Source organism: Talpa occidentalis, unplaced genomic scaffold, assembly GCF_014898055.3.
Source record: "Talpa occidentalis isolate TD23 unplaced genomic scaffold, MPIMG_talOcc4v2.1, whole genome shotgun sequence".
Lineage (NCBI taxonomy): Eukaryota > Metazoa > Chordata > Mammalia > Eulipotyphla > Talpidae > Talpa > Talpa occidentalis.
In genome coordinates, this window is record NW_026555331.1 from 107,340,635 (window position 1) to 107,367,777 (window position 27,143).

A 27,143-nucleotide genomic window follows, 5' to 3' on the forward strand; every position below is an offset into this window, starting at 1 on the left:
GAGGCTAGATGGAGGGGTATTCCCAGCAGGGACCTTGAACAACAGGAAACTCAGGTCCCTAGGTAGATTCAGGAGTGCTGTGCACCCTGGCAGGATGCCAGGACTTTTAGTCACTCACCAGGGCTGAGAAGCAGCTGGTTTGCTGCATGGGTCCTTCAGACTCCCACCATGTGGCCCCTACCTTTCTGGCTACTCTGCCAGGACCCCTAACAGTCTTCTGTTCTAGCGACTGAAGGTTTGGGCCAGCCAGGGGCCTCCTGGACCTCTGTCCAGCCTAAGACTGCTGTCTGTTGTGATGGATCTGCGCTCTGCATTCAGCCAGCGTTGAGTGAGCATCTGCAGAGGGAGGCCACTGCAGAAGGAGAGTGCAGCTCAGCAGGGGCTGGGGTGTGGGTGGGGGGTGGTGCTCATAGTGGTGGTGGTTCAGATGAGGAAGCAGAGGAGGTAAGACCAACAGGAAGAGAAAAGGAAAGAGGCACTGCACTGTAGGCCCAGAGGTGGGCAGGGCCTGGCCTGGAAGATCATGTGGACCAGAGGGGGCTGGGGTTGGAGGCATGACCCTTGTGGAGCCTGCATATTCTGTACCCTGCTCCAGGATTTCTACTACCTGTCGGTGAAGGCTCTCTACACAGTCGGCTACAGCACGTCCCTGGTCACCCTCACTACTGCCATGGTCATCCTGTGTCGCTTCCGGTGAGACCCCCAGCTGCGCTGGTGTGAGCACAGCCCATCCTGGTTCAGAGCCCTTGCTGTGTCCCTCTGACCTCCCCCCCCCACCGACTGGGGCTCCCTTGGAGATCATTGCCCCTACCCTGGGCTAACAGATGGGAAGCTTGACCTCCAAGAGGGCAAGTAGCTTGTCCAGGGCCACACAGCAAGGCAGACCCTGGGCAGGACACCAGCATTCCTCACTTTGATTTTCCTGATCTAGATAGAGAGAGGTCATAGGTAGGAGAAGTGTGACTATGCCAGGTAGGAGTCTAGGTCACAGGGGCCTGAAAATGAGGATTTAGAGAGGTGGGAGGAACGGGGTGGTCTAAGTGGTCTAACTGGGGGATCCTGTTGAGACAAAGCCATGGACTTGGCCCAGAGTACACCTGGGTGGAGGGTTGGAATGCTGTGGGGATCCCTTGCTTCAAAACCTCTTCCTTCCCTGGTTGGCTGATACAGGAAGCTGCACTGTACCCGCAACTTTATCCACATGAATTTGTTCATATCGTTCATGCTGAGGGCCATCTCTGTCTTCATCAAGGACTGGATCCTCTATGCAGAGCAGGACAGTAACCACTGCTCCATCTCCACCGTGAGTGAACTGAGTCTTGCCAGGAATCTCCCCGCCCTACCTTCTAGGACATTCCCTCCCTGCCTGATGCCCCACATTCAAGCGTTTCCTGCACGTGAAGCATTGGCCCCACTGAACGTGGAAATCCAGGCATGACCGTGCAGTGAAGTAATAGCAAGTGATAGCCCTGAGTATCATGACTTCCTGTCAGTTGGCCTGCGCGTGCACTTGGCAGGCTGTTGAGGGGGGTCAGGTGGAAATGCCAATCCAGCTTGACTGAGGAGGAAACTCAGCTCAGAGAGAGGGCGGGCCAGGCCCTGACCATTTAACTAGCGCATGATGGAGCTGAGAGGCTGATTGCCAGGGTTCCTTCTAGGTCCCCTCCCCAATTCTCATACCTCTGTCTCTTGGCCTGTAAGGGCCTGTAAGGTAAGCAGAGGAGGCATTCACTGATGGTGTGGGCAGGAGAGAGCAGTCCAGAGCGTAGGGCCCTGACCCAGGAGAGCACACTTAGAGGGAGGGTCTCTGTGTGATTTCTGGGGTCCCAAGAGTATTTCCCTCAATAGTGTGATGTCTAAAACCTTTATTTTACCAAGCCTCCTGCAGCAACCTCCCTATTCACCTCATCTATGGGGGTTCACTGGGAAAAAGGTAGAAACATGGGGGAGAATGAACCTGTGGAGAGGAGGGTGCTCTGTTCCATCCCACCCCCATTCTCTCCCACATGAGAGGGGTCCCTCCGTGGGCCTCTTCAGCTCAGAATCCTGAGATATTGCAGTATTAATCTCCTCAAATCCAGGAGCATTGAGTCTTTCAGCCATGTGAGATGTTGGAGCCAAGCATGCCAGAGCTGAGGGACCCTCAGGACTCTCCATGGTCTCCAGGATTTTCAGGGCCTGGGGGGCCAGCGGAGACACATGATTCTCTCACCCTCTTGAATCTCCTGGCAGGTGGAATGCAAGGCAGTGATGGTTTTCTTCCACTACTGCGTGGTCTCCAACTACTTCTGGCTGTTCATCGAAGGCCTGTACCTTTTCACCCTACTGGTGGAAACCTTCTTCCCTGAGAGGACATACTTCTACTGGTACACCATTATTGGCTGGGGTAGGTCACTGACTGTGGCCTGGACAGGTTCAGGCCTCACGGCCAGGTATGTCCTTGGTCCCACTGTCAAGGTGTGTCACATCTGAGTGAGGCAGACTGCCATTTCTTGGGCCCTCTCTTGTTGTTCCTTCCCCCAGGAAGCCCGGCGTCTGAGGGACAGGGTGTATTCAGGAGCCCTTCTGATAGACAAGATAGCCCAGGGTCTGGGGAGAAATGCATCCCCAGGAGGCCTGGGTGTCATGGACAGTTAGGGTGCCTGGGACTCCAGGTCTGAGAGGGAAAGGTACCCCATGGTCAGAGCTCCAAGTCTGAGGGGGATACTGAGCTTTAGGTTTTCTTGTTTTCATGGGACTCCTTCTTGTTCTCTCAGGGACACCAACTGTGTGTGTCACGGTGTGGGCTGTGCTGCGTCTCTACTGTGATGACACAGGGTGAGTACAAATGCCTAGACCTGGGGTCAGGGCTTAGTCAGTTCTCATAGATGTAAGAACCTCTACAGTAGGTCTTTACTCTTATGGGTAGGTTCTTGTTTGCTGCCCTGACTTCACATTAACAATCTCAAGCAAGTTATCCAAATTGGGGACCTGTGTGCTCCCCCAGCCCTGGGCACCATCTGAGCTATGGACCCACACAGCCATATCTTTGCCTGAACGCAGAGAGAATTATAGCTTTCAGAGCCATGCTCTGTCCCTGGGCCCAAATATGAGTGTCTTTTTTTTTTAATGGAGGGAAGGAAGAATGTTGAGTCTGAGTTGCACCCCCAAAAGCCTCAGTTCTGATGGGGAACTTGGCCTTTGCCCATTGGTGATCCTCTTCTTGGGCTCCAATGCCTGCCTTGGTAGGGAAGACTCAGATGAAGGGCATTTGAAAATCCAGGGCTGGGCTCCAGTCTGCAGTTCATCTAAGAGCTCTTCTGATACCAGCCTTTCCTCAAGAAATTGCAGGGGAAGAAAGCATCATCCAAGGAACCAGGGTCATTTTCCTGTTGGTCCCCAGGAATAATCTCTTTATTTTCTCTCACTGTCTTTTAGATGCTGGGATATGAATGACAACACAGCTCTGTGGTGGGTGATCAAAGGCCCTGTGGTTGGTTCTATAATGGTGAGTGACCTGGATTGCTCCGTGGGCCCCTCCAGCCTCCATCACATGGTGTCATGGGGGAAAAGGGCAATGGGAAAAGATGGGCCTGGGCAGAAAAGCACAGTAGGAAGGGAAATAAAGCAGTCACTACACAAACCAATCAACTGATTTCCTTTTTCATGACTGTATTATATTCCACAGTGTGGACACACAAGTTATTTAGCTATTATGTTTGTTTTTATATTAGACCACTTTTTTATTACAAAAGATGCCACTTGGAACAATTCTCTGCAAAATTTCGAGTATGTGTGAATATTTCTTTAGAATAATTCCCTAGAAGTAGAGTTCCTGGGTCAAAAAGGATACCTTATACCATTGTCAGTACTTACAATATCTGTTCTATCTCCTGGACATAGTGGCAGTTCATTGTTTTCATGTGCATCTCTCCATATTGCTAATGTAGCAGAACATTTTTTCCAAATATTTATTGATAACTTGGTTTTATTCTGGCTATTTCCTGTTTATTTCTTTTGCTCATTTTTCTAGCCCAATTGTTGCCTTTCTTATTTCCTGAAGAAGCATAACACTTCATCAGTTGGATATATTGTAAATGTTTCCAAGAATGGGTAACTTTATATAGTCAAACTATCAGGTTTTCTCTTCATAAATTCTGAGCCTTATATCTTGTTTTTGTCAAACAAGATTTAAAATAATGTCAAACTAAGATTTAAAATAATTCGTAATTGTCTTAAACATTTCTTGTCGATTGGATTATTATATGTACATCTTTAACAGAGCTGAAATTTTATTTCTTTGATTTGAAATCATAGTTAATCATTTTATTTTAATTTTTTTCCTCAGTGGATAGACATTTCTCCCTTTAAATCACTGTATTGAATAGAACACCCTCTCGGCATTTTGTGGGAATGTTATTTTATCATAAACATTCAGTGTCCTCTACTTGTTGAGCAGCTCCAGACTTCCTGGTCTGTGTGTCTGGTGCCTCTGGCTGTTCCCCAGGCCAATATCTCCAGTGTTCCAGTTGCTGCAGCCTTGAGCAAAATCTGATGTCACGTATGCCCGCTTCTCCTTTATTTATTCTTTTTCTCCTCAAGACTTTCTTGCCAATTAACTTCTTCAGGTGGACTTTTGAATACCTTTGTCAAGTTGTTAAAAAAAAAAAAAAGCATAGTCTGGTTGAGATTTTTATAGGAATTGTGTTGAATTTAAAAAGAAGATTTTTTTTATAAAGGAAAGATTTGATAAAGGAGAATTTTCTTCAAATTTTGTCTTCCTCCCTGAAAACATGGCCTGATTCTCCATTACTCAGTCTTTGTCTTAGTTGTTTTATACCATTATTAGTTGTCTCTCTTATTCTTGTTACGTTTGCGTCTGAGGAAATTTCCAGTTTGTGCTTTTATTGTGTCTAGGAATATTTTTTTATTATGTTTTGAAATGGGCTACTACTGGTGTGTAGAGAAACTATTAGTTTTTGTGTATTTTTTTCTCTTCTCAGTTATTTTTCTAAACTCCTATTTTTACCTCTTGTCAACTGGTACTCATGGATTTTATACATAGATAATTACATAATCTGTAAATGAAAGTTGTTTCTACTCTGCCTTTCTGATATGTGCATCATGCATTCCTTGATTTTGTTGAGGATGATATTTGCTACAGTTTGGGGCAGTTGCCCTTCACTGCATTTGGGAAATATCTATTCCTGGCTTGTTTCACGTGTGTGTGTGTGTGTGTTAATCAGGAAGAGATGGTGATTTTTATCAAATGTGTGTTAGAGACATTTATTGAAGTGATTTTTTTCCCTTAGTGATGAATTCAATAGTATTCCAGGTTTTCTTCTTTATGACTGATACTACAATGAGTGTATTTGTGCACACCTTTGCACGCGCATCAGTATGTCTTTAAAATAAATCTCAAAGAGTAAAATTTCTGTGACAAAGGTAGCATACACCTAACATTTCATGGGTAGCAAATTGCTCTGCAGGAGCAGAATACAAAAGTGCTCACTTCCCATGTCTTTGTTGACATTTCTGTTACTGGACTTTTGGCCAATGTTCGAGAGGGTAATGGTTGTTTATTGGTTTGCTCAATTAATGTAACAAATATTAGCACTTTTTTTTTTTTTGCATTCCTGGCATAAAACATTTATGGTGGTTATCTCTTTATTCTTTTGAATTATGCTAAATTCTATTTTGTTAATATTTTTTCATTGTCTTATATTGGTTTTCATAAGCTGTATGGTTTTAGGGGTGTGTGTATGTGTATGTGTGTGCACATGTGCATTTTGTGCCTTCTCTGATATTTGTAGCAGGGTTGATTAGCCTGAGAGGTAATTTGGGAGCTTTTTTTTTTTTTTTTTTTTTTTTTTTAAAGATTTATTTTATTTATTTATTTATTTATACAAGCACTGGGTACAGTCAGAAGCGCGGGAGGGTGAGAGAATTCACCAGAGCCAGAGTGGGGAGCAGAGCAGGCAGAAGGACCGAAGCACACTGCTGAGGGGAGCGGGCGGCAGGAGAGGTCTGTGCGCCATGTGGGACCCTCCTCCGGTGGCCGGGGAGCAGCCGGGGATCGAACCGGTGCCGCGGAGGCCTCGGGCAGCTTCGCAACCCAGCGCTCAACCGCTGCGCCACCGGGGAGGCCCTAATTTGGGAGCTTTTTAAAAATTTGGTTCTAAACAAATAAGTAGTTATATAAGTTAGATCATCCTTAAGGTCCTATGAAGCTTTGTAAAAATCTCAGCCTGGTGTCTTATATAGAATACAATTTTTAATTAACATTTATATTTCTTCTGAAGTCATTGCTATACTCAGATTTTCTACATCTTCTTGATTAGATCTTGTTATTTTCCCATTGAATAAATTTCCTCCTACCATTTAAAATATTCTATATACCAGTTGTCCTTTTTCCATTCCAACATATTTTTAGTTGCATTTTCTCCTTTTAGATTAGCTATCCATGCAGTTAGCTTGACTATTTACTGAGCAAAATTACAGCACTGATTAGACACTGGGTGTTCAGCAGAGAACGAGACTGACAGAATCCGCCCTACTTGGAGCGTCCTTCACCGTCCAGTTTGACCTGTGAACACAAGCAAAACAAAAAACTAAAGTAAAATTTATCTTTATTGCTCAAATCTACTTCTTTTTCTTGTTTCCCTATGAGGAATTTTTACCTTTATTATAATTTCCTTCTTGTATAAGTTAAATTTGTGGTCTTCTTTCCCTAGGTTTTGATTTAAAAGCTTAATTATTTTATTTTTATGATCTGAAAGTTTGTTTTAGACTCGCCATTCTTTTCTTAAAGTGTCGTTTCAGCTACATCCACATCCAGATGTTGAGTAGTATTACATGTTGAGTAGTTCTCTCTTTGTACCTTCTTTCTATTTACTTGCACCCCTCCCTTTCCCAGGGTACACACAGCTTCCCACTGTGTTTACAGCTTTTATCCTTGATCTTTATCTGAAGGCGAATGCTGCTACTGCTATTCCCAGGCAGCCCTTTAATTAATAGGGCTTATGTTGTCCACTCCAGTTCCCCATATATGATGCTGCTGAACTTGGAATTTCTCCAGAGGACAGCTCTCACCTCTGCAATGGCCTCTTCTCTATTCGTTTCGGGTTGTTATTTTTCCATCACCCTGATCCTATTTACTCTTTCTCTTCCAGAAATTACTAACTTTTCTGGCTCACTTGCAATATTTCTGTTTCCCAGTGCTCCTGTGGAATTGTTTTTCTTTGGTCATTTCAATGATTTTGTGGGATTCTGGGGAGATAAATGAGTGTCCTCATGCTGCCATCTTATATTACATGTCTAGATGGGATACTGCCTGGATAGGGGAGGTCCTGTTGGCCTGTTGGAGAAATAACAGTCTGTGTTATGGAAAGCCCAGTTATTTCCATCTTCTTTTTCTTTACTCTTCAGGTTAACTTTGTGCTGTTTATCGGCATCATTGTCATCCTTGTGCAGAAACTTCAGTCCCCAGACATGGGCGGCAACGAGTCCAGCATTTACTTGTAAGTACCACTGCATGGGTGCCAGTCACCCCCATAGCCGAGGGGGCCCTGCATTCAGGTCATAGCAGGACCTGGTCTGGGCTTGCAGGCAGGGTAACCTGGCATGGGCATTTGCAAGATTTCTTTCTGATCAAAGTTCCTTTAAAATATAGCTGCCCTTCCATCCTTCAGCACTCCAGGAACTCTGTCTGCCTGGTGATTCCATGGAAGGGAAAAGAGAGAGGAGGAGACTGGCAGATGCCATGTCATATCATACTGGGAAAATCGAGTTTTGGAAAACGCCAGACTCCCTAGGGTTTTGATTGTTTAGGAGTTGGGTTTCCTTTGGGAATTTGATGCTGTGGGAAGCTCGTGGATAAGATAAGACATTGCTGCCCGCCATCTCCCCACCCAACCCCGCATGTGCGGGTGCTCCCCCCACCAGGCAGTCAGATAGACGTTCTTGCAGGATTGGCTATTGGCAGGGGGTGCTCGCCCTTCACTCTCAGTATAGCAGTACTGCTGCCTCTGGTTCTCCTTCTGCAGCCCCCTCTTCTTTCATAGAAGAACACTTCATGTATTTGGGGTTGATGGGGCTTCAGGCAGCCTCACACCACTTAGTGTTGGGTGTTCTCCAATTGCACAGCCATTTGCTTTCCTACCAGTGCTTTTGCTGTCATGTCCCTAATAGCCTGTCCCCACTGCTCTGTCCTGTCCCTCTCCAGCCTTCATTCCTTTCTGGAATCACACTAAGCATCTTTTACTTCCCCATTCTTTCCCCTTGAACAAGAGCATGACCAGCGGGGTATGTGGGGTGTGGGGTATGTCTGATGCCAGGGAGGAAGGTCAGTCTCCTGTGGTTGACTGCATGGGCCAGGTGGGTACAGAGAGTCTAAGGGTGGTCTATGGGGTCCACCTTTGGGCAATATAGAAACCAACCAAGCAAGTTGAAGGAACATGTGTTAAGTATTTCTTCCTCTGTCTTTAGGGGAAAGAGCAGCTTAGAAGGAGCAGAGGTATTTTTATGGCATCCTTTGGGGACTTGGTAGTGTTGTCGTCAGAGACCCTACCCTGGGGCTCAGAACTTCTATGGCTGCTGAGTGGATGAGTAGGAGAGCTCCCAGAAAAGGGTTCCCCTCATTCAGCTGTTCTAAAGTGAAGAGGGGAAGCAGTTGCTCAAATACCAATCCGAGTCCTTCCCTCAGACTTCTTGGGGCTTCCCCAGGCCACCTCCCCTTGTGGAATTCCATCTGGGGGTGGGAAATGGGCACAGGGTCTGGCTTGGCCAGCATGTAGGAGATTAGATTACATTGGAAAGGCTTCTCCCAACCTTTGGTTTTGTTTTCTTCTACAATGCATTTACTGTCTTATTTTTTTTCATGTTCTTGCAAGTTTTAATCAACCTATGCTAATGCATGTGTTACATAGTCAAAAATTGCTCATTCACATAAGACGTAAAGTCTCCAAGGTCTGCACTTTTAGGGGGTGCAGTGAGGTTGAGCCCCCTGCAGCTAACTGTGCTAGAGATCATTCCTTCCTTGGTCTCATAGACCCACAAGCCAGGTCTCTGCTGCTCCCACACTAATGGTTCTCTGGACATTGAGCCTGTGGGCAGCTGATTAGCCCCCATTTATCCTTTGAGCTCTGCAGCTTCTGGCCCTCCCCCCAGCCCCTTTCTGGTAAGGTCCTTTCTTATTCTGAGGTCCCTGGGACCCTTTCTCAGCTTCTCACTCTGCCTATTCAGGGACACACAGGGGCTCAGCAAAGCCTAATTAAGGAGACGTTCCTGACCGCGTTCCTGACACACTTTGCCAGCTCAGACATTCTGCCCCAGACAGCAAGAAACCCCAGGATCTGGCGAGGGAACGCATGAGGGTTTCAAGTTTTCCATAGACTGGGAGCTATTGAGTCTCTTCAGACCTTCCTAATGTGGAAGTAAGAACATTTGCAATTGGCACATGGTTTACACATTTAAGTACAAACCCAGGACCTTTCAACAACAGTTAATTGAACCGCTAATTGGTTTACTTCTCTTGTGTAAAATATCCCCTTGCAATCTCAAGAAATGCCTTTTTTAGGGAAAACCAAACCTCTGTAGTTTCAAGCCCAAAGATTAAAACTTGGATGGGTGTGCTCTGCCGGCCAGGTGGGAGGACTGACATGGGACAAGGGACCAACCTGATCCTAAAAGTCAGCAACATGATTGAGTGTTTCTAGGGTCACGGAGACCCTGTTGATCAAAGTGAGCAGTGATCAAAGTGACAGTGCTGCTAAGAACTGCAGGGAATTTAAAACCACTTGCAACTCAGCCCTTGGCCATTCAGTGTTCACAAATACCCAGAGGATCTGGTGGGATAGGTAGCCAGCTGTTAAATAGGAATGCAATGAGATGATGAAATGAATCTGGTGGGAAGCAGTGAAGCCATAACTACGGCGCAGTCAGCCCCAAGCTTCACTCCCATCATTCCTGTCCTCAAAGGAGTGACAGGCGAGAAGATGCTTTCACACAAGTATATAAACAGGGCTTCCTGGAAAAAAGATTTCATTCTTGTGTAGAGCTTCCCCACCTGGAGTGCTTTGAGGTGTCTGCTGTGGGAGAGGGGAGACGGGGAGGAGCTGAGCTGGGTGGTGGGCAGAGGGTTTAAAGGACGGGCATGGAAGAGGGAGATTTCAGGGTTGTGCCCGAGTTCCTTTGGGCCCCCAGAATTATGTGTTGGGCTGACAGACCCCTTCAGATCTGCCCACAATAGCTTTCTGGTTTTTTCCTCTGTTTCCAGAACAAATTTAAACCTGGGAGTCCCCAAGAAAGCCCGAGAGGACCCCCTGCCTGTGCCCTCAGACCAGCATTCACTCCCTTTCCTGTAGGTTGGTTCCAGCTGCTCAGATGATAAGGGTTTGTCCTACGTAGACGGAGACGGCGCTCCCGACCCAGCCTCAGGAGGACCCATTGGGGCTGGGACTCCTACAGGGGGACAGTGGACAGTGGCACTGAGCCACCCACACTGTCTCACCTGATGTTCCTGGTAGAATCAGTGACTGAGTCAGGACTTGGGCAGTGTCCAGGCACGGCATGTGGGTCTGGGTCAGGGCTTGGCGTGTGCTCAGGGTTGACTTGGTCTGGGGCAGGGATCCGGGTTAGCCTGTCTTTTTCTGGGGACTAGAGATTACCCCTGGGAGAAGATGACTGACTCAGAAAGGGTTGGGTGAGATTGGAGGGCTGGCATGGATTGCTGTGGCATCACCGGCTGGCTCTGTATAGAACTGGCTTCATTCCCAGCTGTCACCCTACCTGCACAATCCACACTGAAAGATGCCTCTGGGTTCTGAGGTGGTGCAGGGCAACCCCATCTTTATCCTCCTCAGGTACCCCACAGAGCAGATCTCCATGGCCCCCCAGGATAAAGGAAGGAGAAGGGAGTAGATGCTGAGATGGTGTAGGTTGCCTAGCACAGCTGTGATGTCACCAGTGTCAGAGGATGACACTGACCTCCAAAGATAGGCTCTTCCATGGCTAAGCAGACATGCAGCCTGGAAGCTTCTAGTTCAGGAGCTCAGCCCACAGCCAAAGGGACTCCATCTTCCATTTCCAAAGTGTTCTCTCTCCTCTCTAGGAGTACCCACCCTCACAACAACTTGCAACAGAGAGAGTGGTTACCCCCTTTTTGCAGATGAAGAAACTAAGATCCAGAGAAGGAAAGAGGTACCTCATAAGTTCAACCAGCAAATCACTGACTTCGGGTGGCCTGACTCCTCAGGCTAGGCAGCCCCTGCCTCCAACTCTAACACCCCAAAGCTGAGTCATTCTCAGTGGTGGGGGATGAGGAAGAAGTGGGCAGGGAGACTCCAGGATGAGATGGGCTTCTGGCTGGGGTACCAGTGTGGAGGAAAGAGCATCCCTGAGGACTGGGCTGGGTGTACAATATGGGGTACAAGGTCAGTACAAGATCAAGGGGTGTATAAGATCAGTAGAGGCTTAGTCTCTGTAGAGAACATTCAGACCATGATGTTCCCTGGGCCTGCCAAGTGTCCAACCCTGTGCTAATCACCAGGAGTACAGGGTGACATAGACAGGGGTGCTGGGCCCCCCTGCTGGGTCTCTTGTATTTCCTGGGACTGCAGCCCAGGCAGTCCTGCACACACAAGGCATGAAAGCTTTTATGGGATTTGGCCTGGGGCCAAAGCAGAAGCTGAAGAAGCACATGCTGCATCCCTGGGTGATAGATGGGAATACAGAGACCTGGAAATGGCTTTGACCTTCCTGCAGACACACAGCAAGTCTTGGCAGCTCCAGGCCTGGGAGCCAGGGCTTTCCAACTTCCAGATGTGGCTGTGGGCCTGGCACCTGCTTGGGGACCTCTGGCCTTCTCACTCAGGCTAACACTGCTGCTCAGCAAGAGTCCCCACCCAAAATCCGTATCTCCGTTTCTTCCCCTCCTATAGATCCAAATCAGAATGGAGCTCAGCAGTCACCTGGGTTTAGGTCATCCTCTTGATTAAATTTCCCATTCTTTGCTAGTTGCAGTGACTTTTCAAAATTCTGACATCTTTCTCATGCCCAATTCTGACATTTCCACCACCTTCCTGTGTTTCTTTTCATGGTTCCTTTTGCCCAGGTCCTTGAAGTTTTCTGGGAGGGGGTTGTTGGGAAGAAGGGATCCTTATCTTTGTCCCTAGCTCCTCCTTTGCCCTGCCCCTCACCCTCATATCAGAGCCACACATCTTTATCAGTGGTTGGATTTCCCAGTTAACTTGACACTAAATGGCCTTAAGATGACTTGGAAGAAATCAGAGGAATCTGTGTTTACTGGAGAATGTCCAGGGTCCATGAAGGGCAAGGACAATGTAGGGACAGAGGAAATTCTTTCCATACCCATCTGGGTTCTCTTAGGCTGACAGATTATCAAATAAACATCAGATGGATTGACAAGAGGAACAAAACAAAAAGTTTAATAATAATGTGGACACTTCCTGTACACGCGGCAGAAACCCAGTATGACTGAGTAACTAAGAAAATGGCTTCAGGCACCACTTTAGACATCTTCAGCTGGAGACAAGGGATATTGGGGAGGGAGGGAAGGTGGGCGCTTTGGAAGGTCCCAGGAAAGGCACAGCGAGCACAGTGCAGGAGAAGCCTTTCCAAACGGTGATTTTCCTTTCACATGGCACATTTTACTCCCTACCACAGTTTGGGATTCGAGGAAGAGATGTCTCAGGAGAACAGCAGAAGCTTACGAATTCAGGAGGAGAGTTTATGCCTGACTTGTAGGAGATGACATCTGGAGTCTGGGCCCCTGCGTCCCCAGACCCTGGTTTCTATGGTTCACCCCAGCCCAGGGATCAGGCCACTGGCTGCAGATGAGAGGGGTCAACCTTTTGATCTGGGTAAAGTTAATAGCATGAGTGGATGGCTTCCATTCTGGAATACCTGACTAAGCTTTTTGTTATCAAGAAAAAAAAAGACAATTCTGTGTATCCATCTTTGCATGTATGTGAAACAGAGCCAGCAGGTCTGGGGTTGCATTCTTAAGATGCCCTCAATCAGTGCTGATGCTGCTGGTCTGGAGGCCCAGTCTGGGTAGCAGAGCCTCCTAACATCTCACATCCCTTACCTGTAAAGTGGGTGAGTAGCACCCGCCTCACAGTGTGGTATGAAGTGAAAGATGCAGTTTATTAAATGAGAACCACAAGCCTGGCTGAGGCGGAGGCGCTGAGTGGGCTTTTTCTTGCCCACTCTTTGAAGTGTGTGATTCAGATTCTTGCCTCAGCAAAATGACATGTGATCCCATGTCAAGGACGTTAAGTCTTGAGACTTAACCTTGAAGAGCTGGAATCACAAAGAACACGCGTGAGAGCCGAAGAGTTGGTCTCTTGGTACCTACCTGTTGTCCTCATTGGCATCCTATCCACACTCAAATTGCTCAGTTCACCCACAGATACCAGGAGCTCAGCCCCTGAGGTGCCTGAGGGGGGTCACTGAAGCAGGCACCTCCCTGGCAATCTGTGAGATGACCTGGCTTCTGATCTATCACTTATGCATTTGTCTGAGTAGGAAAGGAAATGTCCACAACTGTGCCAACCTGAGCAAAAGCTGGTGCGTGAAGTTGCCCAGGAGATGGAAGTGCAGTCCCAGACCTGCCACCCTCAGTGGTGGCGGCTCTGAGCGTCACCCTCTAGAAGCAGCTAGGCTTGCAGCCCTGGCCAACCTGTGGTTGCACCTTCAGTGACGTGTTTCTGCAAGTTGTGCCCAAAAGGTGCCCCTCTCAGCCTTCAGTGCCTGCTCCTTGAACTCATATCAAGAAATCTAGCCTGGCGCTGTGCAGTTGAACTCTCAGCACCAATGGAAATGCCCTGATCTGTGTTGACGTGTGAACTACTACTCACTCACGCGCGGCTGCTAAGCCCTTGCCCCAGGGCAGCTGAGGCAGTGCATTTTCAATTTGATTCAGTTTTCATTTAAATAACTGCAGGTCTACACGTGTCAATAGTCTGTTCGCTCCATCCTGACTTGCTCCTCCTGTCAGTCCTGACACTGAGATGCTGGGGCCTCAGAGAGGGGAGGTATGGGCAGGAGAGAGAGAGTTCCGGGGGGACCAGTGGACACCCGAGTTAGTCTTCACCAAGCCCAGAGCTGGCCTGGTCTGCCCTGGCTTGGCGGTGCCAGGTCTGCAATGTGAGCTTTGAGCTGTCCAGCTGGGCAACCTCTGACAAGACTCTGCTCTGATCATGGAGCTAACTCTAGGGACAGCTTCTGGTGCCCTGCATGAGACCCAGCCCGGGCCCCACTTTTTGAACATGCACCTCCCTCTGAACCCTGCACCTGTTGGTGCCAATGTGAGTGCTCGTGTGTGCCTGTGTGTCTGCACACACCTGTGCGTGTCCCGACGTGCGTCTGTGTCCAGAGCTGACCACGTCTTGACCCTTGGCTTCCTTAGTCTCCTCCACATCAGTCACTGCCCCGGCCCTGTCTTCTACATCCTTGGTCCTTCCTCCCTGTGAACCATGTTGCTCTAAGTCCCACCACAGTTTCTTCATTGCCCGATGCCCCCAGCTGACAGAACTGCTGATCTTGTCACACCCAGCAGCTGCGTGCAGAAATGCTACTGCAAGCCACAGCGGGCTCAGCAGCACTCTTGCAAGATGTCAGAACTGTCCACCATTACTCTGTAAGTGTGCGTGGCGTGACTGTGGCCGGGTGTCCCGGAGGGGAGGGCAACGCATGCTGCTGCCGCGCCCGAAGCTTGCGTCTCGTCAGGCTACGCCTTGTTCCAAGCCTGTCCCCTTCCCCAGCTGTTGCATGATGACTGTGTGTCTTGTGAGTTCTTTGCAGCCATGGGACGGCAGGGGTGGTTGCAGGAATGGAGTTGCTCTCATGGTGGAGCATTGGGGCCTGCCTGTGCCAAGGAGGCAGCTCTGAAACCTACCCGCTGCTGGTGCCTCTGACGGCGGGATAGTCTTCCCCAAATCCCCCGTTTCTTTGAGCTTCCGTCTTTGCGACTGCTAAATTACTTCTAAGAGTCTTAGAGCTCGAGTTCATGGAGACCACTCCCCTGTATGAGATGGGAAACTCCACTCATACTTCATGTGCAGAGTGACTTTATCCCCATGACCCCATGAGGTGGGTCCTCTGTTATCCTCATCTTACAGGTGAGAGAACACAGAGAGGGGAAGTGACTTGCTCACTTGGCAGGGCGAGGATTTGAACCCACAGAGTGCTAGCACCAGGCTTTGTGGTGTCTGTGACTGCTGTAGCAGCAGCAACCTCAGTTTGGACCTCCCCTGAGTGGGGGAGCACACTACCATTTGGGTAGCTCTAACTGTTGGCAGCTCTTGGTATTTTTAAAGACTCTTCTAGGGCTCCCCAGTGGTGCAGAAGGTTGAGCACAGTGCTGTGAAGCTGTCTGCAGCCTCTGCAGCATGGGTTCAATTCCTGGCCAGCCAGGGAGCTACCCACATGGCACGGCAGACCTCTCCTGTTTTGCCTGCTGCTCCCCTCAGCAGTGCTTTTGGTCCATCTGCCTATCCTGCTCCCTGCTTTGTCTCTGGTGAATCCTCTCACCCTCTGAGCTTCTGGCCTGTACCCCAGCTCTTGTATTAATAAAATATATCTTAAAGAAAAAATAAAAATAAAGACTCTTTTACCCATTGGAGCTACCTTGGGCAGGAAGACAGACCAAGACCCAGTGTCACTGTTTTTCTGACCTAATTGGAGCCAGAGGTTCCTTCTGCCATATACCCTCTTCCAAGGCTCTGCTCAGCTCTCAAGGACAGGGATCCCAGAATCCTGAGCTACCTCTTCTGTCCCCACTGCCCCATCTGCCAAAGGAATTTCTGAGGTGCCTGGGCCCCTGGCAAATGTCTCTGACAGTTTTGGGATTGCTGCAGGCTGTGGGGGAGGGAGGTGTTACCCTGGGGCTTCACTCTGGGATGCCCCTGCTGTTTGCCACAACCGCAGGGGAGCAAGGAAGGGCGTGAGACTAGGCCTGAAAGGTGCTGTTTCTCAGCTGTTGAGCCTGTGGCGCCGCCGCCATGGCTGGAGAGGCTCGGCCTTCTGGTTTTCAGGGTACTCTTTAATAAAATCACCTGGTCATGTCCTTGGAAATGGGCCTGTTAGTGGGTGAGGAAACCAGGAGGGAGACCAGCAGAGGCTGTTACCCTGCTCCTTTAGAGAATCCAGTAAGGGCCACAGAGGAACCTCTGAGATGCCCAGATACCCACATTTCCAGACCACTTTTCTCCTCATTGGGGGACTTTATTCTTTAGCCACCACTCCCTGCTGCCTTCAGGTGCCAGGATCTCAGAGACGAGCAGATCTGTTCCAGGTCCTGCTCAGCTCAAAGGCTTTCAGGCCAGGCCTGTTCATCCATCATGGACAGGACTTCCCTGGTGTGGGCCTTGTGCTTGGCATGTATGGGCTACTGAAGGCGGAGGAATAAGTGATTGCTATTCTGCTTTCAAGGAGCTGCAGTCTGGGGGAGGACAGCAGCTGAGAGGAAGGGCAAGAGGCTGGACCACTCCAGGTTGGCATCCTGCCTTGGAGAGGGCATGAGCCCTGGGTCCTGCAGAATGTGCTGCCTGTGAGCAGGGAGAATGGGTGGGCACCCCCTTTGAGGAGATTTTTTCCTCTCAGAGCAAATCTTGTTCCACCCAAAGGTCCCCCTGTCCCTTCTCTGTGCCTCCTTTCCTGCTTTCTCTTTCTTCTCTTTCTCTTTCTTTCTTTCTTTCCTTCCTCCCCACCCCCTTCCTTCTCTTTCAGTAAAACTAAGAAGGAAACAAAAGGCCTCACTCAGAATCTGTTGATTCAGCTTTTCCTGAAATCCGGAGCTCTCACATTCAACAGAACATTCTCTTCCAGAAAGGATAGGATGGGAGTGGCCTATGGGGTAATGGCCCCAAATCAAATGGCCACAGGCTGGACCTCCCCCGTGCTGTCCCCCCTGGGCTGAAGGGACAGAAGTACCTGTGGGCCAGGACTGACTCTGCAGAGATCCAGAGCCAGTGCACTGGGGTAGACGGAGGTGGGGAAACCATCTGGATGCACCCCTCAGAGTGGGCCTCCACAGAACAGAGCCCAGCCCACTGCACCAAGGAGCCAGTTGCAGGCACTGAGGACCCAAAAGGGCTGGCCTCAGGAGGCATGGTGTCTGTCTGTGCACCCCACTTCTTTAGCAGATGGCGTCTCCCTTTGAGTGTTTCTTGGTGACAGTTTGCTTCTGCCCAGTTGGTGATCCCCTATGCCCAGAGTCAGAAAGTCCTCCTAGGGTCCCTCCCCAGTCTCACTGTCTATGGGACACCCACAGTGTTCCCCATCCTGCCTCCCTGTTACCAGCGCCTCCCTCCCCATCACTCTCCAAGTGCCCCTGGCTAGCCCAAACTCAGAAAAGCCCACTGTCTGTGGCCCTGTGGGGGCTCCTTTCCGAAGGCACATAAGCTTCGTCAGAGCTGTGTGCCATTTGAGGACCGTCTTGCCCCTCGCATCCTCTGAATTCCATCCTTGTATTTGCTTTGACTTCACTTTTGCAAGGGCTTAGCATGTCTCGCAAAGCATCTGCATACATCTCTCTCTCTCTCTCCCTCACACACACACACACATACATGGTTCTGCAGGATAAGACTGACCTACAGGCGTGGTGCCCTGCAGCCTGGGGCGTGTCCCTCCAGCACGTCCCTGGGAGTTTTGGAAGCTGGGCCCTGTTGCTACTGTCTTTCCTAGACCCCATGCACTGGGAGGGAATCCTGAGGGGGTCTGTGGAGATGTGCCCCTAGCTCTGCGGGAGCTGGGACAGTTCTCTGCCCTTGGCTCTGACCCCAAGCCCTGGCAAGCTCCCGAAACAGATGTCTTGTTCTCTTGACAGACGGCTAGCTCGGTCCACTCTGCTGCTCATCCCGCTATTTGGAATCCACTACACGGTATTCGCCTTCTCCCCGGAGAACGTCAGCAAGAGAGAGAGACTCGTGTTTGAACTGGGGCTGGGCTCCTTCCAGGTACGTGTGGCATGTGCAGAGGGTAAAACCCACTGGGGCCCAGGGGCCTGGGCTCGAACCTGCTGATGGTTCTGGAAACTTCTTTAACCTAGACTAGAAACTTCTGTTTTAGTTTCTGAAATAAGAATTGTAGAAGACAAGGAGCTGGGAAAAACCCCTTCTGCGGGCTACCCTGGGGCTCCTGGGAGAAGACACACTATGTCTGCCTATGGCTGCGTCTGGGAGTCCTGAGCTGGGCCTCCCTTGGGAGAGTCCATCCCTCCCTCACCATCAGCCTGGGATGGGCCAAGTGCCCTCAAGAGACTTCTCTGGCCATCTCCTGATTTCTAGTGTGCTGGCTGGGCCATGCACCCCACAAACGCTGGAGCGCTGGCACAGAACCTGGCCACGAATAGCTCAATAAGCCAGACAGGTGGATGAGCAAACAAAAATAATGCTTCAGGAAGTGAGAGAGTGGGTGTATGGGTGACCCTGATTTTGCAGGAGTGTACATGGGGTTGCAAACAAGAGCAGGAGGTAGGGAATCATTGTGAAGATGCGTGGCCGGTAAATGGGCAGATGGGAGTAGAGGCTGATCAGTGAGGATGGGGGTCCCTTGAGTGTTCCAGGGACAGAGGATCTCCCCTCACCCACCTGTTTAAACAAGATTTGATCTTGATGGTCAGAAAATAACAGTGTATCAGACTTAATCCCCCATTTCAAAGCAAGGTTGTTTTACCTGTTTGGGACCTTAACCTGGTGAGAGTTTCATAGATAAAGTCTCAACTTGGGAGTCATAGCCCAGGTTTCTTGCATCAGAATAAGATTTCTAAATTCAAAGAATATATGTGGAACAGCTGAATGCCTACTCTGTGCCAAGCGCTTACTCAATGTTTTGCATCTGCTGGGTACAGAGCGTCTGTCTCCCTGGGCCCCACACACTGGGAGGGGATCCTGAGGGGGCGGTGGAGAGGTGCCCCCAGCTCTATGAGAGAGTGGAGTGAAGGGTGATGGGAATAAAGACACAGATCAGCCCTGTCCTAGATGCTACCCTCAGAGCACCTCTAGGTGGCTGGGGAACCCAGAGAACATTCTGGAGCATCCAGGGAAGGTTTCTTGTAGAAAGTGGTATAGAGTGGCCTTTGGAATATAAAGATTCAGCCAAGGGAAGGCGAGATCCACGCCAGGGTTGTCAGAGGGAGAGGGGACTCTTCCACTAGCCACCTGGCTGGCTGGATATGGTGGTGCTGATGAGCAGGACTTGTCCCACCTTGCCCTAGGCTCCTGGGCAGGTGCACCTGCCCCATCCAGGTCATTGTATTTTTCTGCTTCCTGGGTCACTCTTCCCCTTACTTCCCGTACACCATGCATAGATCCTTGGCCAGCTTTCTCAGGTTATTTTTCTCTTTTTCCCCAGGGCTTTGTGGTGGCTGTTCTCTACTGCTTTCTGAATGGGGAGGTAAGACCCTGTCCCTCTGGCTTCTTAGCAGCGGAAAAGGGGTTGCCAGCAATTAGGTGGGGGCACAGCCTGCTGCTACACAGGGCTTCCTCTTCAGTGGAGGGCAGTCCCAGGCTTCCAGCATCTAGATGAGGGGATGGCAGCAGTGTTGGGGTCTCCTGATGGACTTCACCCTGTGCTGGAACTTTGCCTGCTGTGCTGCTCAGCCCTGGCCACCGGAGCAGAACCCCTCCAGGAAAGACCTCAGCTGTGGAATGCAGATCTGCCTTTGAGGCACTCACCTTAGAAAATAATTGAAAATGAGGACAAGCAAGGCACAGGGCATGGTCCCTAGGACAGGGAGAGGACCAGGTGGATGGGATGGGCCTGGAGAAGGGGCAAGAGTTGGTGAATCAGTGCCTGAGTCTTAGCTGCATGACCTCATGACCTCAGCAGGTTCCGCTCCTTTTTCACATGTGAAGAGTAAGAAACTTGGACCCAGTGAGTCCACAGAAGGATCAGACTGGGTAGAGAGGGTCTTGCAGGGAGTGGCTGGGAGAGCCAAGAAATAGTAGTCCAGAGCTTGCCAAGAGTCTGCAGTGTTGGTGGAGCTAGAACAGGTGGACGGTTGCGGGTGCCAGCCTGGCTGTGCAGTTTGCGCACTGTATGAAGGTGCGTGGCTGAGGGTGTGTGTGGAGGCTGAAACATGGCCTGCCTCTCACACTCATGCTAAGAGCATAGAGGTATGTTCGTCCAGAGGGGTGCACTATTTAGTGGGTCTCAACGCTGACTGCATGTTGGAATTGCCCAGAAAATCTTAAAACATGGATGCTGCGGCCTAGAGATATTGATGTGATTGTTTGAGGATGTGGTCTGGGTGCTTGAATTTTTTGAAGCTTTTTAGGTTGTTCTAATGTGGAGCTGTTTATGGTCAGCTGAGAAAGTGTCCATCTACCCGAAGGATCTGCTTTTAAAAGATTATTTGCAAGACCTGATAAGCTAGTCTCCATCATGCCTTGGGCATGATGGAACACTAAGAGCCAGCGGCTAAGACCCAAAGACCCCAGAAAGCCATAAGAGGGCCTTGCTCAGACAGTGACTTAGGGAAGGGCTGCAGTTTGGGAATGGATGTGGGGTGGGTGGAACACTCCTGGGTGGCAGTGCCAGCCTGGGACAGGCCTCTGCCGGGCAGGCGGGTGGATGAGGTCACAGAGGATGTTCCCGCTGACGGGACGGCCCTTGTCGCTCCTGCAGGTACAGGCGGAGATCAAGCGTAAGTGGCGGAGCTGGAAGGTGAACCGCTACTTCGCTGTGGACTTCAAGCACCGACACCCGTCCCTGGCCAGCAGTGGGGTGAATGGAGGCACCCAGCTCTCCATCCTGAGCAAGAGCAGCTCCCAGATCCGCATGTCCGGCCTCCCGGCTGACAATCTGGCCACCTGAGCGCCCTCCCCTTTCCTCTCCTCTGTACACAGGCTGGGGCTGTGCCAGGCGGGTGCCAGCCCACGCATGCTGTGCTCTTCTCTCCCCTCGGGCAGGCCCTGGGCTGGAAGCTGGGCTCCCTGAGGGGGGAGGAGGATGCAGGAAGCAGGCGGGTATTTCTCTTTCCCATTTTGGCGCTGTTACCCACCCACCATGGGCCATGGGGCCCTGACCCCAGACGTGTAAATATTCCTCAAATTTGGAAACTTTTCCCCATCCCTATTCCCTGGCCTCCTCTGGCAGCTCCCCAGCTCCACCTCACCCTGTCTCACCAGCCTTGGTGACCACCTGAACACATGTGTGAGGCCTTGGGAGCTGAGACTAAAGACCTTGCTTTGAGGGTGCTGGGGTGTGGCCTGCCTGACAGCCCCCCTCAGTGTATGGCTCTGTCTGGAATGAATGAGTCTGTTTGCCATCCTAGGCCCCTTCCCAGTCCCTGGGCCCAGTCCCTGACACCTGCCGGAGGTCCACTTGGGTGAACCAGAGTGTCCTCCACTGCAGGCTACACTCAAGGCTCCCTCATGCTCACCTAACATCTTGGTGTCTGGGTGCCCAGTTCCTGAATATGAGGCAGTGGGACAGCTCCAGGACTCTTCCAGTCAGACTTCAGTTTGGATGTGGGGCTGAGGGTCAGGGAAGAGTCTCATGCTTTTCATTTGGCCCAAGAAAAATTGCTAAGAGCCAGAAATGTGGATGTGATTTGAGAAGAGATGGAAGGAGTTTGGGGGCACCCATGGAAGAAGATCTTCACCATCTCCCTATTTTATTCCTGTTCAAGTTGGGCTGGGGTCATCCGGTAGCCTCCCTTCTAACCCCTACCCCCAGGCATCAGCTGCCGAAGGTGAGAGACACATGCCTTGGGGAACTGCTTGCCAACCCCTTACCACATAGAGCCCCTAAGCCTTCTGCCTCCCCAGCTCCCCCTGAGTCAAAGCCATGACTAGGATGAACCATCTGCCTTCCTGTGATATTAGTGAATGCTGAAGCACCTCACATCTCCAAGTGCCCAAGGTCAGGGCCACCTCCCCCAACCTCATGGATGAGGAACCCCATCGCCAGCTCCTCTGACCTAGACTCTGCAATTGAAATCTCAGACTCTGCCAAGATTTCCCTCTGTGTACCCTTGACGTTGAATCACCACAGATGCTGGGGTGTCAAAAGGGAAGCCACTGCTCCAGAACACCTTTCCTGGTTCCCCAGCCACACCTTACACGATGATCACAACTTCAGGATTCCAAATGGGCAGAGCCAGTTTGGGGGAAGCTGGAGGAAAGTGCTAGAGTGCCTGAGCATGGGGCTGCTTCATTCCATGTTGACTCTCGGTATTGTTCCCATTCGAGTGTGTGTGCGCAGTTTTGTTTTGTGATGATCATCTAGAATACCTGGGCAGTTTGGGTGAAGAGGGAAGGTTTCTTAGCTTGATTTTATAAAGAGTATGGGTTTGCAGGATCCCAAATCTGGAAATGTTTCTGGAGAGGTCTTTGAAATGACTGAAGAAGGCTACAGTTGCTTGGTTTAGGACTGAGCAATGTGTCCTTGTCCATCGCTGGCCCTGGGTCTTTGGCAAAGCCAAAAGTTGTTCCTTCCTTTCCCTGGCATGTGGGGCCACTCTGGCTTACCATGGATGTGCAGTGACACTCCCTCCTGCCCCTGACCCTGTGATTATCCTCTCCCTGCCCTGGGAGCCCTGTGTCTTACCCAACCTGGTATCCACCGACCCCTGGGGGTCAGACATAGAAACTGCTCCCGTAGGGTTCAGACTGCTGAGACTGAGGACACAGTGCTCCCTGCTGTGGACCTCAGTTTCCTCACTGGTGGGATGAGTCACTTCTACATCTTCTCTAGGCTCTGTTCTCCAACAGTTCACCAGTTCAAAACTAAAAGGGCAGGTCCAATTGTCATGTGTGTCATCTAATGTTGACGTGTGTGTGTTTGTGTTTGTAGAGATGGAAGGGGTATGCTGTATGGTCCCTTTCTTAGAAATGAAACTTCTGTCTCTTCCATTTGGATGCCACAGTGGATGCTGGTGGGCCAGAGGAAAGAATGGGGCCATGGGCAATGGTTAGGTGCCTTGGGCATGGTGGGCAGACTCAGCTGGGTCCCTGGCCAGGCAGGGGGCCAGAAATGGATGGGCAGTGGCCACCGTCAGGTCCCTAAGTATGGACTCCATTTCTCCCCACCCTCACCAGCAATTTTGCCTCACTGAGGAAGAAGAAACTGACTTTTTACTCACATTACAAAACTGCAAAAACAAAATTAAGCCTCAGCTTCGTGCGCCAGGATGCCTCCTGAGCCCTGGGCCCGTGTCTTCATAGTGGTTCCTGGTTCTGCTAGTTTTGTTTTCTCTCTGAACACCTTGCCAGTCTTGGAAGCAGATGTCTTTTGAGTATCCCAAGAGGCCAGGCAGCTGGCCTTCAGGGTCACAGGCAGCAGGGGGCTCACATGAGGTGCCGTAAAAGCCCTCTCTGAAGCTTGGTTTTCAGATCTGTAGAATGGCAGGTTAGAGCTCGGTGGCTCTGGTGGCCCCAGCGCTGCAGGCTTCCTGACTCCCCACCTTGCCTGAGGTCGGGTCACGTGCTCTGTCTCAGTGCACAGCCCCACCAGCCTACTTGACACATGCAGGAGCCTGCCGGGATTCCTTCTCCAGCTTCCACCCTTCCCCAACCCTGCTCCTTCCCTGGGGGAATAGGGCAAGGGAGCTGCAGCTGGACCCAAGACTCGATGCACCCACGTTCATCATCCGCCACCAAAGGCACTGACCCACCAAGTTGACCCCCAGAAGGAAAGCTAGAGGAGGCTGTCTTTGTAATTCCACGTGTGCCCTCGGCTACTCACAAGCATTCCATATGGAATGGAGGACCTTGAGCCTTCCACCTTTGCCACTGACCTGCTCTTTGGCCTTCACCCCTTCTTCATATATCTTTGGGGAGACTCCAAAGCTAGAGCTGGGTGGAAACTTGGAGATCTGCAGATCAAGCTTTCCCGTTGGGCTGATGACACAGGGCTTAGTAGGATGCCTGAACCATGTTGGGATCCAGTATTATTTTCAACCTGAATGAAGAAATGAGCAGGTGTGTGCCCAGCCCTGCATGTGAGCTGGGCTAAGACCCTCAATAAAACTGTACAGAAAACTTCAGTCTTGCCCAGGAGAGGACTCTGGCCGCAGACAATTGGGACTCTGGACTGCAGGAGAAGCAATGGAGTCTGTGTAGTGTGGGAAGACCTGAGTTCTGGCCCAGGCCTCACCATCCACATTGGTGAGATTCTGCGTCTGATTCTATGTCTGATTTCTGGGTCTGTGCTTCCGCCGTCTGAGAAATGGGGGGATGTGATGGGCAGTCTGTCCCATAGACCAGGGATGAGGCTGCAGTGAGGTACCCTTGTGCGTGAAACTGAAGGCTTCACAGGTGTGGGCATCACAGGGGTGATGCCCAGGCAAGGGACCCCGTGCTGTGTATGTGCTGCTGTGAGCCCTCCTGGGTTATCCTTTGCTCCACTTGTAAAACCACCAGCACTGAGGGCAGGGAAGCCTGGGGGGAGGTGCGGGCTCTGATGGACACAAGATTCCAGGTTCTGTCAAGGGATTCATTTTGCCCTTGGGGCTAGGGTGGAAGACTTCGTGTGGGTGATGTCAGCATCTCCATGCTACCCCCATGGGAATCCACAAAGATCCGGAACATTTCCTTTCCCCTGAACTTGAAGTCCTGGGATGTGTCTGTGCTTGATCACGTGTGTCTTGTCCTGTGTTCGTCGTCTGTAGCTTTGCCCCTGTGAGGACTGGAGTGGGGCAGCTCCTGGCATCCCAGACATGGCTTCAGACTCACTTGTGGGAGTGGCTTCTCCTGGATGTCATCTCCCATGATAAAGATAAAACCCACACACCTCACTGCTACCGCTGCTGTCATTAATGCTGTGCTCACAACCTTGTCCGGGATTTTCAAGATGTCAGACTGCTATAGATGACTCAATAAATGTCTTATCATTTTTCCTTGTGGCTGTAACTTGGAAGAAGGGGGGGGCAGGGAGGAGGTGGAATAGGAGGGCTCTCCTTTAACATCTGTTCACCTTGAGTGGACCGACTGCAGACTGTGACCTAGTCTACAAGGGGGAGTCCAAGGGAGAGAGACCAGCACAAGCCTGAGTGTGCTCAGAATGGAATTGGAAAAGTAAAGCCCTGACGCAAGAACCTGCAGGGATCATGCATGTTGAGTGGAGTCAAGGTCACTTGGATATTCTGTATTCCTTAAAATGAAAGCGGCCACCCCACCGACTCCGATGCACCTTGGCCTTCCTATTGTTTTTTAGGCGTGGCTGCCAGACATCCCCAGAGCTTGCCTGCAGTGAGCAATTTATTCCAGGTCACCACAGTTGTCCAGAGTCCCCTCCCCTAATGTGTAAGGATATTCAGGGCATCAGCCCTGGCCAGACCAGATAAACAAATGCAGGAAACCCCTGTTCCCTGGAGGCTCTATTGATTGCCACGGCCTCCAGTGCCCCTCGTTGGTTGCTAGCAACAGAAGATAGTTGTGGCTTATAAATTAGAAAAAGTTTACAAAGAAAATATTGGCAGCCCGTAGAATTCTCATAAAGCTGAAGAAACCAGATAAGCGTGTGGCATGCCTTGGACCTGACGACAAACCTGCTGACACTGCTGCCGCCGATCCAGTGACCTCCCTTCCTTGCCAGGGACCTGACCCCGCAGTGACCCCAGCTGCACTGCACAGCCTCACCAGCAGATCAGCTTCCACAGCCGCATTTTCCTCCAGTGCTCACTTCTGGCTCACGGTCTCACGAGTTTGTTGGATTGTCTGTGTGCTACCGGCGAGGGAGACTGGAAATTTGACTTTTCTATATTTTTTCCGTAGGAGGTCATGCTCTTAAGGCTGGAAATTTTCTAAACTTAGCAACATTATTAAAAATTCCTGGTTTAATAAATGCCTGCCACAGCAACCACTAAGCCAGCTTCCTTGGTGCCTGGGTCGGCCACTCTGACAGAATGGAGTCAACCTAAAGGTGAATCCCAATCAGAAAGGCCACTTGCCAGAAGCACCCAGGTGTCTGGTGGGCATGCTCCCCCACTGGGAGGCTGTCTGGTGCTGCCTCTTAAGGCTCCCCTCTCCTCTCATGGTATCCCCTCCTTTCAATCCTCAAGGAGATCACTAGAGTGCATCATGTGGCCCATTTAGCAGATACCTTGAGTTGCTTCCAAAATCAAACTTACCCTCCAAGGGTGAAACTGAATCTCCCTGGGCATCAGATTGCTAACTACTCCCACTGAAGACCCCTCCACCCCCGGAGTTTTGAAAAATATTCTCACTGGTATGACCACAAGTTTTAGACATAGAGAGGTCACATTCAAGAAGCAAACATAAATAAATTGAGAGGCTTGAATTCCACACTAGACTGGGATTTCTTGGCATCTGTAAAGATTATCAAATTACTTAGTGCACATGAGTACTTATTAAATCCTGATTTCTCTATCCATTCCCCTAAGTTTGTCAACTAGCCCAGTCCTCTTTTCTCCCAAGTGTCTTCAAGGAATGCCTTTGACCCTGATCAGTGCTGACGAGGCTCTTTTCTGCTGGCACTGTAATGCCGCTTGGGTGCCAGTGGTTCTCAAGCATGAGGGTGCATCAGCAGCACCCAGAGTTTTGTTAAAACACATATTGAAGGACCCAGATCTGCAAGTTCTGATCTGGTAGGCCTGAGGTAGGATCTGATAACTTGCTTTCCTCAAAAAATTTATAGGTGCTGTTGCTGGTCTGGAGCTATACACAAGCAACTCTTGCTTGGGGACCGCACAATGAGGCAGATGAGAGCACAGGACATCAGCAACAGGAATTTGACTTTTCTTCCCAGTCTTAGGACAGGAAGCAAAAAGATCCAAGAGGGTATCAGCCCTTAGATGCCTATTTAGTGTCAAAGTAAATATAAGACTGTCCCCAGGCCAATTAGGATTGACTTTATTGGACTATAAAAAGGAAACCATAATAAAATGTGACTTAAAGAAGAAGTTTAAATAATTCACAATAAAGAAGTCGAGATGTAGACACCCAGAATTAGGAGGGTGGCCTCATGCTCTCTCTAAGGCCCCAGGCTGCTCTTTCTCCATCATCCTCAAATTGTCACTTACAGTCTCAGAGTCACTTCATGGTCCAAAGTGACTCCTGGAGTTCTAGATGTCACCAGATTCAGGGAAGTGAGAGAAGGCAAAGGAGCCCTCCTGGTTTATGCATTTTCTTTTACAAAACCTCTTACCCACTTGTATCTCATTGGCCAACATT

At 50.1% G+C, this 27,143-nt stretch overlaps 1 protein-coding gene across 8 annotated transcripts in view; it reads left to right on the forward strand.

Annotated features, from left to right (window-relative positions):
- Positions 1-24,872, forward strand: part of ADCYAP1R1 (ADCYAP receptor type I) — a 53,350-nt gene extending 28,478 nt beyond the window's left edge. For 3 of the 8 annotated variants that reach the window (XM_037509852.2, XM_037509863.2, XM_037509858.2), the window contains 11 exons: positions 596-693; positions 1,171-1,303; positions 2,233-2,386; positions 2,757-2,817; positions 3,418-3,487; positions 7,408-7,499; positions 10,256-10,339; positions 14,558-14,641; positions 17,831-17,960; positions 19,357-19,398; positions 20,632-24,872. In XM_037509852.2, the coding sequence (XP_037365749.1) occupies positions 596-693; positions 1,171-1,303; positions 2,233-2,386; positions 2,757-2,817; positions 3,418-3,487; positions 7,408-7,499; positions 10,256-10,339; positions 14,558-14,641; positions 17,831-17,960; positions 19,357-19,398; positions 20,632-20,820 (1,137 nt within the window). In that variant the 3' untranslated portion in view covers positions 20,821-24,872. The remainder of the gene's footprint in view (positions 1-595; positions 694-1,170; positions 1,304-2,232; positions 2,387-2,756; positions 2,818-3,417; positions 3,488-7,407; positions 7,500-10,255; positions 10,340-14,557; positions 14,642-17,830; positions 17,961-19,356; positions 19,399-20,631) is intronic. The other 5 variants (XM_037509870.2, XM_037509884.2, XM_037509878.2 and 2 more) reach the window with 5 other exon arrangements.
- The last annotated feature ends 2,271 nt before the right edge of the window (positions 24,873-27,143 follow it).